We start from the raw sequence: 14,258 nt of genomic DNA, 5'->3' as shown, positions 1-14,258 counted from the left end.
GGGTGGGGGGCTTCCGAGGGGAGAGGCTCAGGGGGCCTCCTGGTCAACTGGAAGGTGGGCCCCAGCGTAGAAAAGCAAGCTGGACGGGCGCCCCTCGGCCGGAGGAAGCCGCAAGCTTCTGGGAGCAGCCTCGGAGGAGAGCTGTGGCCTTGGAGACACCCAGCCACGCGGGACCTCAGCCGCGAGTGGCTTTTCCCTTTTCCAGTTTTTCCGCCTCTTCTTTTACTTATCACAAGGGCAGTGTTTGTCCAACTCCTCACGCCCCCGTGGACTTGTGGGTAGGATGGCAACTCATGAAAGAGCAGGAAATGAAGCCATACAGGTTTGTGCTAAAGGGGGAAAAAAAGACCTGTATCCCAGGCTTGTTTCCCTGAGTCACGTTACTGTCCCCTGGAGATCAGCATCATTATCATCACCCGAGGGCCAGCTACAGTTCCAGCGTCTCCTGGAGCCCAGCTGTCCCTTGGAGACCCGAAACGCCATCCTTAATATAGCCCGGGAGCCTGTTAGACCTGCAGGATCTTGGGTCTGCTACCCCAGACCTTCCGGATCAGAATTTGAATTTTTAAAACATCCCCAGGTGTTTTTATGCAGATTAATATTTGAGAAGCACCTGCCTAGATACAGCTTCTCAAACTTGGCTACATTTTGGAATTAACTGAAGGGTCTGACATTTGTCCCTTTCCCTAAAGTTTTTTTTTTTTTTTTTTAATTGGTGTGGGTGTGGCCCAGGCAGTGACATTTTTAAAATACTCCCGGATGATTCCAATGCACAGCAAAGTGTGAGAATCATTGCACTCAGTTGTAGAAGTTTCTAATGAATTTGTTCTTATGTGAGCACTCCGGCTTATCAGAAATCTATCTTAACACGCGATAGGCACGATGTGTTCACTCATTCAGAACATCTAATGAGACTGTACATCAGGCATTGCCAGGTAGAATTAGTTAATCAGGCAGGTTTCCCCGCCCTCAAGGAGTTTGGACATTAGTAGCTGAGAGAAATAATGTTCCTCAGTGGCATGATGGACTCGCAGAATGGGGTCCTGTGGCCAAGAAGGACCCAGTGGCCAGGCCCCCATGGAGAAGGATAGATATGATTTCAGAGATCAAAGGTATACTTCAGCAACACACTGTTCTAGATAGCAACCCACACCTCATACACGGATACCTGACTAAAATAGAAGGGTAGCTCTCACACAAACAAATATGATCCTGCATTCCTCTCACAAATGTTAATTAAAAGGCGTAGGCCTGTGATAAGTGACAAGGATACAGAGAGAAAGGCACGGGGCATGCAGAAGTCATTACTACTTGGTGTGGAGTTTGTGGATACAGGGATCCTTCCAATCTGAGCTGATTTCTAAGACTCTTGAACACTGGGTCCATCATCTGTCTCACTGTTTGTTTGTTTGTTTGTTTGTTTTTCTCAAGTCCTTGTCCCTTTAGGGTCCTTTTCTCTCCTCCTTCTCATTCTTAGGTCTTTGGATGTAATACTGATTTTTCTGAGTGTGTGAGCTCCTGTAGATGTGAGGATGTAAGCATTCACACAAGAGGGTCAGTACAAAAAAAGGAGAATTCCTCTTTTTTGTTGTTGTTGTTCCAGTAATAGTTTTCAAAACTCATTATAGTTGGGAATGGAGAGGAGGAGAGGGAAGAGGAGAATAAATTGATCACTTCATGCTGATGAAAGAGGAATTTTTTGAGAGAGAAAATGAGATCCTTTATACCTTTCTCCAGGATAGAATTCATTTTACTATCTACTTCAGTGAAGATCGCAGCCTGTAAGAAGTTTTTCATTGTAATCATTCTTTTAGGCAGTCCCAATTTATCCTAACTGGTGTGTTGATTGATGGACACTAAGAACACTTTTCAATTAGAAAATTCATATTATAAATCATAACTAGCATCCAGGGTATTCTCAAGGCTAGTCAAGACTCTGGTCTCAAGAGGCAAAAACCCAAATGAAGTAACTTAAATAAAATACTTGGACTTTGCCAGCTCAAAGTGCCCTCTAAAGAGGGTAGAGGCAAAACAGGACTCAGGAATGCCTAGGTCCAGAAACTTCAGAACCATCAGGTCTTTCTCTCCTTCCCTTCTCAGTTTTTCTTGGAATGTCAACACCAATTTTCCAAGGCTTGCTTCTCTACAGAACCCAGACCATGGCTTTAGACATCTGTAGGGTCACTTTCTCACATCTTTTCACAAGTGAGAAAATGATATCTTCAATACCAGGTCTAAGTAGGAAAAAAAAACACAACAAAACAGCTAAGGGCCATTTTGATGGCAATCCCTGTGGCCAACAAGATAAGATGCCATGATTGGCTTACCCTAGGCCTCCATGGCCATCTCTGCCCACTGGGGTATGGAATGAGGCCCTAGGGCTATGGAAACTTTAGTTCCCATAATTCAAATACAGACATACCTCAGAGATATTGTGGGTTTGGTTCCAGACCGTCACAATAAAGTGAATATCGCAATAAAACACATTTTGGTTTCCCATTGCATATAAAAATTATGTGTACACTATACTGTACTGTGGTATTTTAAGTATGCAATAGCTAAAAAATGCACATACCTTAGTCAGAAAACACTTTATTACAAAAAAAATGCTACTAGCAATCTGAGCCTTCGAGGAGTCGTAATCGTTTTGCTGGTAGAGGGTTTTGCTTTGCTGTTGGTGGCATGACTGATCAGGGTGGTGATTGCTGAAGGTTGGAGTGACTGTGACAATTTCTTAAATTTAAGAAAATTTCTTAAAATAAGACAACAATGAAGCTTGCTACATCAGTGAACTCTTCATTTCATGAAAGATGTCTCTGTAGCATGCAATGTTGTTTGATAGCATTTTACCCACAGTAGGACTTCTTTCAAATTTTTTCTTTTTTTTTGAGTTGAAGTCTCACGCTGTCACCCAGACTAGAGTACAGTGGCCACTCCCGGCCACCGCAGCCTCAATCTGCTGGGCTCCAGTGATCCTTCCGCCTCAGCCTTCCAAGAAGCTGGAACTACAGGCGCACGCTACCACACCCGGCTAATTTTTGATTTATTGTAGACATGAGGTCTCGCCAAGTTGCCCAGGCGGGTCTCGAACCCTCAGGCCCAGGCAATCCACTCAGCCTCCCAAAGGCGCGGGATTTAGAGTCAGTGCTCTCAAACCCTGCTGCTACTTTATCAACTAAGTTTATGCAATGTTCTAAATCCTTTGCTGTCATTTTAGCAATGTTACAATGATACAGTGTTCACAGCATCTTTGCCAGAAGTAGATTCCATCTCAAGAAACTCTTCACTCCTCCATAAGAAGCAACTCCTCATCCGTTAAAGTTTTATCATGAAATTGCAGCAGTATACTCACATCTTCAGGCTCCACTTTTCTAATTCTCTCACTATTTCCACCCCATTTGAAATCACTTCCTCTTAGCCATCGGTAGGGACACATTCTCACATCTACTTAAGTCTTGAACTGCTCAAAGTCATCCATGAGGGTTGGAATCACCTTCAAACTTCTGTTTATATTTTGACCCCCCCATCAATCACGTGTTTTTTGTTTGTTTGTTTGTTTGTTTGTTTGAGTCTGAGTCTCACTCTGTCACTCATGATGGAGTAGAGTGGCACACTCACGGCCACCGCAGCCTTGACCTGCTGGGCTCAGGCAATCCTTCCACCTCAGCCCTCCAGGTAGCTGGGACTACAGGCATGCGCCACCATGCCTGGCTAATTTTTTTGATTTACTGTAGAGATGAGGTCTTCCCAAGTTACCCAGGCTGGTCTTGAACCCCTGGACTTCAGGCAGTCCTCTAACCTCCACCTCCTAAAGTGCTGGGATGATAGACATAAGCCACCGCACCTGGCCATATGTGTTCTTAATGCTATTTAGAATTGTGAATCCTTTCCAGAAAGCTTTCAGCTGACTTCACCCAGATCAATCAAAGTAATCACCATCTATGGCAGTTACAGACTAACAAAAAGTATTTTTTAATTAATCGGGCTTGGAAATCAAAATGACTCCTTGATCCATGGGTTACAGAATGGATGTCGCGTTAGCAGGCACAAATGCAACATTCATGTCCTTGTACACCTCCATCAGTGCTCTTGTATGATGAGGTACATTGCCAATGAGTGGTCATATTTTAAAAAGAATCTTTTATTCTGAGCAGTAAGCCTCAACCTTTGGCTTAAAATACTCAATAAATCATGCGAAAAGTAGATTTATTATCCTCCAGGCTTTGTTGTTCCATTTCCAGAACATAGGCAGAGTAGATCTAGCAAAATTAGTAAGGACCCTAGGATTTTCAGAATCATCAGTGAGCATTGGCTTCAACTTAAAGTCATCCACTGCAGTAGCGTTGAGCAAGGGTGTCAGTCTGTCCTTTGAAGTCTTGAAGCCAGGCATTGACTTCTCCTCTGTAGCTATGAAAGTCCTAGATGGCATCTTTTCCCAATAGAAGGCTGATTTGCATACATTAAAAATCTGTGGGGGGCGGGGAAGGGGGAGGAGAAAAAAATCTGTAGTGTAGTGTGACCACCTTCTTCAGTGATCTTCTGGATAACTTGCTGCAGCCTTTCTGTCAGCACTTGCTGCTTCATCTTACACTTTTATGTTATGGAGACAGCTTCTTTCCTTAAAGCCCATCAACCAAACCCCTGCTATCTTCAGAGTTTTCTTCTACAGCACCCTCACCTCTCTCAGCCTTTATAGAATTGAAGAAAGTTAGGGCCTTGCTCTGGATTAGGCCTTGGTTAAGGGAAATGTTATGGCTGATTTGATTTTCTCTCCAGAACACTAAAACTTTCTTTATATCAACAACAAGGCTGTTTTGCTTTCTTATAATATGTATGTTCACTGGAGTAGCACTTTTAATCTCCTTTAAGAACTTTTCTTTTGCAATCACAACTTGGCTAACTGTTCAGTGCAGGAAGCCTAGCTTTTGGCTTTTGATTTCTAGTGAGAGACGCGTGACTTCATTTCACTTGAACACTTAGAGGCCATGGTAGAGTTTTTAACTGACCTAATTTCAATATTGTTTGTGTCAGGGTATATAGGGAGTCCTGAAGAGAAGGAGAGAGATGTAGAGATAGCCGGTTGGTGGCGTAGTCAAAACACACGTCACATTTATTGATTAAGATCCCTGTCTCATGCGGACATGGTTCGTGGCACTCTAAAACAATTACAATAGTAACATCAAAGATCACTGATCACAAATCATCAAAACAGATTAATAATAATAATAATAAAATTTGAAATATTGTGAGAATTACCAAAATGTGACAAAGACACAAAACAGATGCCTTGGGGAAAATGGTGCTGATAGACTTGCTCGATGCAGCATTGCCACCAATCTTCAATTAAAAAAAAAAACAAAAAACGCCTTCTAGGCCAAGTGCAATAAAATAATATATACCTGTACCTGCTACTACATCAAACCATGGTACTAATAGTGACCTTAGGGCCGAACTCTGATTTTACCCGCCTGTTTCCTACAAGCAGCAACTCTGACATCTTCACCTAGTATATGTCAGTGGTCAATAACCTGGGCCCATGGGGTTAAGAGGCGAGGCAGTCATTTGCACAAATAGGTCATTCCTCGGCCACATATCTTTAAGTCAAAGCTATATGCTTCAATGTGTCTTTCTACCTGTTTTCACATTACACTCCTCGAGATGCATAAAGATGATTATGGCAGGGAATGCGGGTAGAGTTAGTTACCATAGTTTCTTGGAGTGTTACACTGTGCCCAAATTTGGAATTCTGATAAGTCAGAGGATCTTGCAGCATCTGCAAAGACAACCCAAAGGAATGTAGTTTCAGAACAGAAGCCAGGTTCTTTCTGACAATGACATGAAAATTACTGAATGTGTCATGTATTCTCAGTTGAAGTGCAAGGCTCATTTGAAACCAGCTTGGATGCAGTTGGATACAGTAAAAGTATTCTTACTCTAGTACTTGATACACTGAAGAAAAACTGTTATTTTATTTCCTTATTTAAAAGGGTAAAAGGGCAGTGATGACTGCAGTTAGGAGAAGCCCGTTCACCTGTCTTCCACATCTGAACCCAAAGCATTTCTATGATGCCACATGGATTAGTGTCTGGGGATTCCCCCTTATTTTGATTAATTAGACCCCCTGAAAAGAATGCGATTGTATTAACTCCAGAAAAAGAGACATTTATTTCCTTTGGAGCCTTTTAAATACCTCTTAAAACATAAGTATCTCCCTCACCATAGTTTTTAAAATGTGAGAATAAGCCAGACAAAACTTCTCTTTGGTAGTTTTAACACAAAGGGCATCTGATCTTTATATAAGTAGTATTTGTTCACGTACACCCAAATGAGTAACACAAGGAAAGAACTATTTTGCCAAAGGAAGCAGGACAAGCTGCCACCAGCTAGATAAGTTTTGATTGTTCAAGAGAATGTGTGTAGGAACTTTGAATTCCGTGCTCTGTGTCTGCTCCCTTTTCTTCTGCATTAAAGTGGCAGCTCTGATCACTGTTGTCAGCGTTTCCAGACTCCTCAGATTTGGTCTTTGCCTGTAATGCCTGGCATGGGCTCTTGGTTTGATGACCTCGACCCATAGTGGGATTGTTGGATTGTTCCTCGATCCAGAAAAAGAAAAGCCTGGTTGTCGCTAGGGCCTTCTCTGACCGATCACCCATTCACACAAAGCTGGAGGAGCCCAGAGGAGCAGAGTGTAGGTAAGGCAGGCAAGAATGAACTCCAAGTGCCTGGCACATTGTAGGGGCTCAATTAAAAAGAACCTGTTTCTCTGTATTGGTGCCTAAGGAGGCACCTAGGACACACCGGACTCCATGATCTGTAGGGTCTGTCCTAAGCCTGAAGGTCTTTCCATGTAGGTAAATATATATGGGCAGTCGAACAATAGCACGTAAAACACCTAAAAACCATACTAAAAAGCATATTATAACATGATTATTCATCCACACTGATTTTTAAAATACATTCTATACACAAGAGCTTCACAGGGTGGGATGTATAAGATGTTCATATGTATGGCCCATCCTCCAGGACCTCAGTGTTTACTTGAAAAGATGATATTTCCATCTAATAAAGAAAATTTACACCATGGAGCGATAGAAAGGAGATGCTGCCACTGTCCTGCTCACTTTAGAATTCTCAGTTTTGCTTTGTTTTGTTTGTTTGTTTTACATTCCTAGATTATTCTAAATTCTATGAAAATTAAGTTTCACCAAACTAAGACAGGAAAAAGGAGAGCATTTACCTTCCAGGTGACAATCCTAAAGAGAAATATTTAATGTGTCTTATTCTACTCTGAGACTTCATTAAATGATGCTTTGTGAAATCAAAATTTTGTTCATACATACCAGCCTTTGGAGACATAATTACTCTTCTAGTCAGCTTGTCAGAAAAGATCAGCCCGTTAGTGGATTCGTTCTGTAAATTTTAAAGACGAAAAATTGAGATCAGAAAGTTGAGGCCAATGTGATTTTGAGTTTAACCATCCAGTTGATGTTCTCAGTGGGCTTTATGAGAATCAGCCATGTAGCTTCCTTTAGTTAATGAAGATTAATTGAAGCTCAAAAATCAAACCAAACCAAAACAAAACCCTGCATTACTTAGCAAGGTAAAATTGTGCAGGGATAGAGGATGTTCAACAAAAATGGCGTCCTGGAAGTTGCATGATATCAGACTTCCACGTGAGGAAAGAATACCCAGTATGCATAAGTTTTCTTATTGTTGAGCTCATTGTTTTTTAATGTTCACAAATTTACTCTCACAGCCCTGATTTTATATTATTTGATGGCTCTCTCAAAACTACCTTCCAAAACATTTTCTTCTCCATTGGCTATTCTAAATCTCTTCTCTACCTATAGCCCTTTCTGCTTTATTTCTAATCTCCCTTTTTCCCCCTCCATAGATCTCCCCCTATCATCTATCATTTCCATATTTGTTATCCCAAATCATCAAAGGATAATGAATATCCTTTATTTGCCAAGCAAAATGGCATTCATTGCTTCCCACTATAAGGGCTTGGTTCTATTGCATTTTATTTCATATGGCACAGTTCTATCTCGGAACTTTAGAACATAATATTTGTGTTGATTAGACAAACCTTAGGGATTTACCTATTGTGCTAAGCATAGAAAAGGGATATTTCATTTTTATTTGCATTAGAGCTATTCCTTTGAATTTCTTTATTTTTACAGAATTCCATCACATAATTTTTAGACTGTTTTTTTTTTACAATAATTAACACGAAATAGAAAAATTTTTCATTGTGGTCTAAAACTATCCATATTTGTTATTATTTCAGCTGTTTAAACGAAACTATTTTTCCAAAAAGTATGGTTATAAGTTTAAAATATTTCTTTACTTTTAATCTTTCAAGCAGTTCTTTGCTATTTTTAGCTGTTTGCTATTTGTAGCGGTTGTACTTGTTCTAGCCAAGAGTTCCACTTTTCATTAATGGGGTCGGTCACTGATCATAGCTAAAAGTACAAATAGAATTACTAAATAGAAATTATTTTGATACCTGAGGACAGTAAATACCTTTTTAAAGGATATTTTCTTAGTGTTGTCCGGTAAGTTGTTTGAGATAAATGAAATTATAATTTCAAATGTAGTAGAAAACAGAATGAATGATAAGTTAGTCATTAGAAACAAGATGATGCAATAAAAATGGGGAATTCTGGAAACTCACTATTTAAATTCAGGACATTAAATGTGGAACCTTAGTCCACATTGCAAGACCCCCACTAGCAGAGTGAAGAAAAGAATTGAGACAATTATCCACATGATTCAGACAAAAAATAAAGATCCAAACCCAAACAGTTTCGCCTAAATATTCTTGTGTTTGAATATTTTTTTGCCTGAATTTTTTGTCTCAGTTTGTCACTTCACTTTGTTAGGCTAGATCTAAATTCAGATTTCTTTTTATGAAAATTTCCAACTTGGATCTTATACTTGTTACATTCATTACTTAGCAGAAACTAACTTATCAGAAATTCTTCAATCCTATGGCCCTTAAAAGTTTTGCATTTTTTTCTGAAGCAATATAAAAAATGCTTATGGTGTGTATGCAAGCTGCTGTTTTAATTAACTTTCCTGAATTTCAAACATCTATATTTTACTCTCTTATATGCTTTTAACTAAGGTATAGTAGATGCATTTTTGCTTCGATACTAATTTAAGGTGTAATATTCATTTCTTTAGAGAACATTTTTGTTGTTGTGCATGCCTAGTGTTTTGTACGTTGTATATTGCATTCAGAATATTTTTTTCCTTCTCACCTATCCACAATGCAATGCCGTTCCCATGATGCACCTCTGCTTGCTGTTTACCTGTATGTTAATTCGCTTGAATCCCATTGGCCCACTGCCATCATGTGCTCGCTGCCTGTTATTAAAAGACTCAGTCGACTGCCAAAGCAATGAAGCGACCTCTCGAAGCAACTGTAGACCTGGTACTTTGACCTTTCACCTTTCGCTTTGCATGTAGCTTTTCAGAGAACCATCTGAGATGTGTATTATTTGTAAAATATTGGTTGCAAACAATCATTATTATTAATTTATGGAACAAAATTCAATAAGGTGTTTAGTCATCTCATTGTCATATGTAATCCGTGAAATAAATGAATCCTAACAAATTTTAATACCTTTTCCAAAAAGAGTGAAGCAAATTTAAGTGACTTGGCTCAGAAAATGTTCGTTATAATTCTTATTAACCTTTCAATTCAAGAAACTGCCGTTTAGTTAAAAAAAAAAAACAAAACAAAAGAATAGGTATTAATAATAACAACACTAATGCTTCTTCCCCCACTTAGAATAGTTTAACTCATTTTAAAAGCTGAAGCCATTTTTGTTGTTGTTGTTGCTTGATAGTTTTTCTTTTCTTTAGTTGAGATGCTACCGTTTTGGGTTACAGAAATCATGCTTTCGCTCTCAATAACAAATTCTCACTCATTCGACATTGCCGCTGTTTAAATTAAGGTGCATGGCAGAGGCATCTCCTTAGCTGTCGTTTAAAAAAAAAAAAAAAAAAAAAAGAATGTTGCAATTGATGATCTCTGTGGACACAGCAGGTGTATTTGCTTTAAGTTAGACATATCTTATCGAATTCTTCCTTTCTAGGCCTTTCCCCCCGGTGCTCTTCATCCTTTACCAAAGAGACAAGCACTTGAAAAAAGCAATGGTACCAGCGCGGTCTTTAACCCCAGCGTCTTGCACTACCAGCAGGCTCTCACCAACGCACAGCTGCAGCAACACGCCGCATTCATCCCGACAGGTACGTGCCCTCACCGTCCCACGTCCTGTGCCCTTGTGCCCTTCGGGTCATGTGCTTTCCTCTCATTTCTTTAAGCTGTTTGGTGGCATCTAGTTTGCTCTTAAAGGTATAATAATACAGCTTGAGATACATCCGTGTCCTAGCTATCTAGACATATTTACCTTGCTTTGAATGATAGGCCGCTAGGATTCTAAAGCCAAATATTTGGTAAAGTGAAGTGACAGAGTTGACCCATGAGAAACAGAGTTAGGCTTTCGATTTCTTGTATTTACACAAGCCCTGCGCAGCTGTTTACGTCAGTAAGACCTTTTCTGTGTGACAATTGAAATTTGTTGTTAACGCTGACCTAAAAATAGCAATGCCAGTAAATACTAACCATGTTTTTTTTTTCTATTTCTATTCAGAGCACTAAAAAATGAGGCTATTCAATTTAAATCAGCCCTCTACTCATATTTTTATATCCATTCTATCTCTTTTTCCATCCTTCTCAACTTTCACCAAGTTCACAAATATATAGAGCTCTTATTCTCGGTTTATAAGCCAATGTCTGATAGTATTAGGCACTACGGTGCGTTAATAATTCTATTGTTTCACTGAGAGATCAATTGTATTAATCATAGAATCTTGGAGTTCAAAGGATTCTTAGTGATCTCCTTATTCAGTTGATTGTTTTACAGATGAGAAACCTGAGGCCCCCTAAATGAGAAGTGACTGTCCAAGGTGCCACAACTAATGAGAAAAAAAAAATGTTGAATCTAGCTTCTCTATGAGCAGTCCCATTTACAGAACATTGCACCACGAGGCTGGCTTCCATGTACGAATTCCAGAGTTCTCCTAAATAATCAGATAAAAGTGAAGAAACAAAGGTTTAATGCATGGCATTCTTCCCCCATTTTTTACCTCTATCCTTGACCCCACACACACACACACACACACACACACACACACACACCATACACAAACAAACACTGTCACCGTCAATTGACTGTGGTTTTCGCCTTTTAGTCTATGTTAGAAGCAGGGGTTACTTAGGTCTTGGTGGGAAGCTCGTCCCTTGAGTTCTCTGTGTCTAAATCAGCATTCTCCAACCCATGATAGTGAGTTCGAAGTAAATACAGATGAATAGCAACTTGGAATTGTTGATTCAAATCCATATGATTAGACTTTTCCCGTTTATTATGCATTTCCTTCAGTCCCACAGCATCTCAGGAGTTAACATCAGAGAGATTTGAATAAATATTTCTGTGATATTCTTTGTATACGATCTATACTTCGAAATGAATTAGTAACTCGTGAACAATTATAGTAAAAATATAAACTACATAGCAAGATGATATCTAGTGTTTAGTGTTTCTCATTTTAGTTTTGCACCTTTCTTAAAATAAGCCAACTCATAGATTCTGTAGAGGAAATCTCTAAAGCAGTACTCATTAAGGCTTCACTCTGGCCCTAGTACGCCTTACTTAGTGGCATTCCAGTTCTGTGACAGCATAGCAGTATTTGTATGTCTAATCCACTTGGAATAACATATTTGTAAAATAATTACTAGAAGGTAAACTTACCTTGAGTTCCTGTGTGGTTTCTACCTAGTGTCTCCTTATAGACTTCTTAGCCACTAATGTTGTTAAGGGGGAAAAAATTCAGGAAAAATGTACTGAGGGGAAAAAAATTTTAAAAGAACAAGGCTGTTTCTGAAGAATGGGTGCTAATGCCAATACCATCTCCTGAGAATACCTTTGAAACCCAGGGACTAAGCCTGCAAAAGACTCGGAAGCCCTCTGACACGTACTTAACACTCTACTCTGATGAAGACTGGTTTTTTCAAATCACTGAAAGAATCCTCACTTTAAAATGTTTCACCTGGACATCAGTTAAATATTTTCAACACAAGGATGAGTAGCATCCCGTATCCAATGACCTGATTTTTGTTGATGAAATTATCCCAGGAAGGACTGAAAGGCTGTTGTGGCTGTTGTGGTTGTGTGCTTCCGCCCTCTGGTGGATTCTTTAGGAACAGCTCAAAGTGCATCCCACAACCCTCAAGACAGTGGGACGCTTGGAAGCTAAAAAAGCGGGTCCTAGCCCACTTAATTCGGTGAATGAGAAGTGCTGCCGTCTGCTGCATGATCTAAATATCATAGTGGACAAACATGTGGATCTTGCGCTCTGAAATGGTATTTCAGCTTCTAAGTAATTTTCACATGTTATTCTTTAATGCAAAAAGAGGAAATAATTTTACTAAAAGGAAAGTTGCCTAATCCTTCTCCCACTTTAATCCTCACAGAAACTTTCGTGTTTATTTTAGTTTAAGTTTTTACTTCAGACCTTCTTATAAACCGCATTTTCATCTTATTTTTACAATGATAATGATCATTTAGTGTTACTCATTGTTTTCAAATCCAGTGATGAGGCTCAAATATATTTTTGGTGACTTGGTAGATAATGGACCCATAATTTTTAAAGGGACAAATTTTGATTTTTCTATAAATGTTTTACGTAAGCAATGATAATAAATACAAAAGCAAACGTGTTTTATGTCCCCCTGGCGGTTGCCCTTTATTGAAAGGTCACTTCGTAGTAAAGCTTTCGAGATGTTACTAAAACTCTCCATGGCACAATGTGGATTTGGACTTTAGGAACGCTGCTTCCAGGCTGCAAAGAAATTAATATAAAATTGTATGCAAAATATCGGAGTCTTCTCCAAAACCCTTCTAAGATAATTATCGCCCTGGTTGATGCCCTAGCATATTTGCTGTGGGTGGGATTTTCTTTTTCTTATTTTATTTCTTTTTTGATAGGGATTCTTTTAACCAAGTGGTTATACTTTTCTTTGCTATGTTAGGAAAGTGGCAAAACCACACACACTTACAAAAATAGCAGCATAATCATTCTTGGCATGTCTCTGACAGGTTTATTCTGAGTTACTGTAAGTGTTCTTATAGACATTACCTCATTATTCTTCAAGATGTTGCCATTCTGTGAGTGGCAGGCATAGTTATTTGCATTTTGCAGATGGAAAAACTGAGGCTGTGTCTACACTGCAAAGTTGAATATACAATTAGTGGAATTAGCCAGATAATTCTGGCTCGTAGATTCAAGAGCTGACATATTTGTGCACCTGAAGTAGAAACCATTTGCGAGGGCTTTGCTCATAGAATTGGTGCCTTAGTGAAATGTTCCAGCTGGTCAGAGAAAAGGTAACCCACGGTATCCTTCCTTGGTTTGTTTCATTATTTTGGAAGTACAGGATAAGTAGAACAGGGAAAGTGAGAGCCCATCCCTTGCCTAATGATGAGAAACCATAAATTGCTACCTGAGGTTATCACACAATGTGATGAAAAGTGTATCTGTGCTTAGTGGAATCTAGGTCTGCATAACCACAGACAAAATGTATTTATTCCACCCAATTCAGCAAACAATTCTTGAACACATACTGTATTCTGGGTTTCAGAGCTGGTAATGAGAATACAAGACTTCAGAGCTAGGTGAAAACCAAATATCATGGAAAGGATGAAGACCCACCTTGAGGGTCTGAGCAAAGCCATTGGAGAGAGAAAGGGAGGGAGCAGCACGTTCTTCCTTCAGCGTGTGCAGGAGGTGGTGGTGATGTAGGGAGAGGTTTTCCAAAGTAGGAGAAATACGCCTAGGACTGTGGAAGAGAAGCAAGATTTTATCAGCGGGGAAGAGCATCCCAATCAGAGATGTGCTGGATGAATGGAAAGTTGTCCATTGCAGCTGTGGTGTAAAGTGCTTGCAGGGTCTGTGCAGAGAGTGGAGGGAAGGAGTGTGGGGAAAAGACAGAGAGGTGGCTTGCTGAGAATATCAGGACAGAATCTGGCACTGAGGAAGAGAGCCGAGCACGGGGCAATATCTGTGCTTTTCCAGTATTCACATTACTAATGGACCACTTAGAGAGGCTCATGGCTCATGGAGTCATTTGGTTGAGCATTTTATCCATGTCCAGGCCTGAAGCCAACGTGACATGACTGATCCTCTCC

General features: G+C 39.7%; 1 protein-coding gene across 1 annotated transcript in view; it reads left to right on the top strand.

Annotated features, from left to right (window-relative positions):
- MBNL2 (muscleblind like splicing regulator 2) overlaps positions 1–14,258 on the top strand; it is a 62,080-nt gene that overhangs the window by 14,469 nt on the left and 33,353 nt on the right. The window contains exons 4-5 of the mRNA XM_021706665.1: positions 9,386–9,439; positions 10,107–10,260. Of these exons, the coding sequence (XP_021562340.1) occupies positions 9,386–9,439; positions 10,107–10,260 (208 nt within the window). The remainder of the gene's footprint in view (positions 1–9,385; positions 9,440–10,106; positions 10,261–14,258) is intronic.

This window comes from Carlito syrichta, unplaced genomic scaffold (genome assembly GCF_000164805.1).
Source record: "Carlito syrichta isolate Samal-C Ts95f unplaced genomic scaffold, Tarsius_syrichta-2.0.1 Scaffold315847, whole genome shotgun sequence".
NCBI classification, from domain to species: Eukaryota; Metazoa; Chordata; class Mammalia; order Primates; family Tarsiidae; genus Carlito; species Carlito syrichta.
Note: the sequence above shows the minus strand (reverse complement) of the source record. Positions and strands in the feature narration are given on the sequence as shown.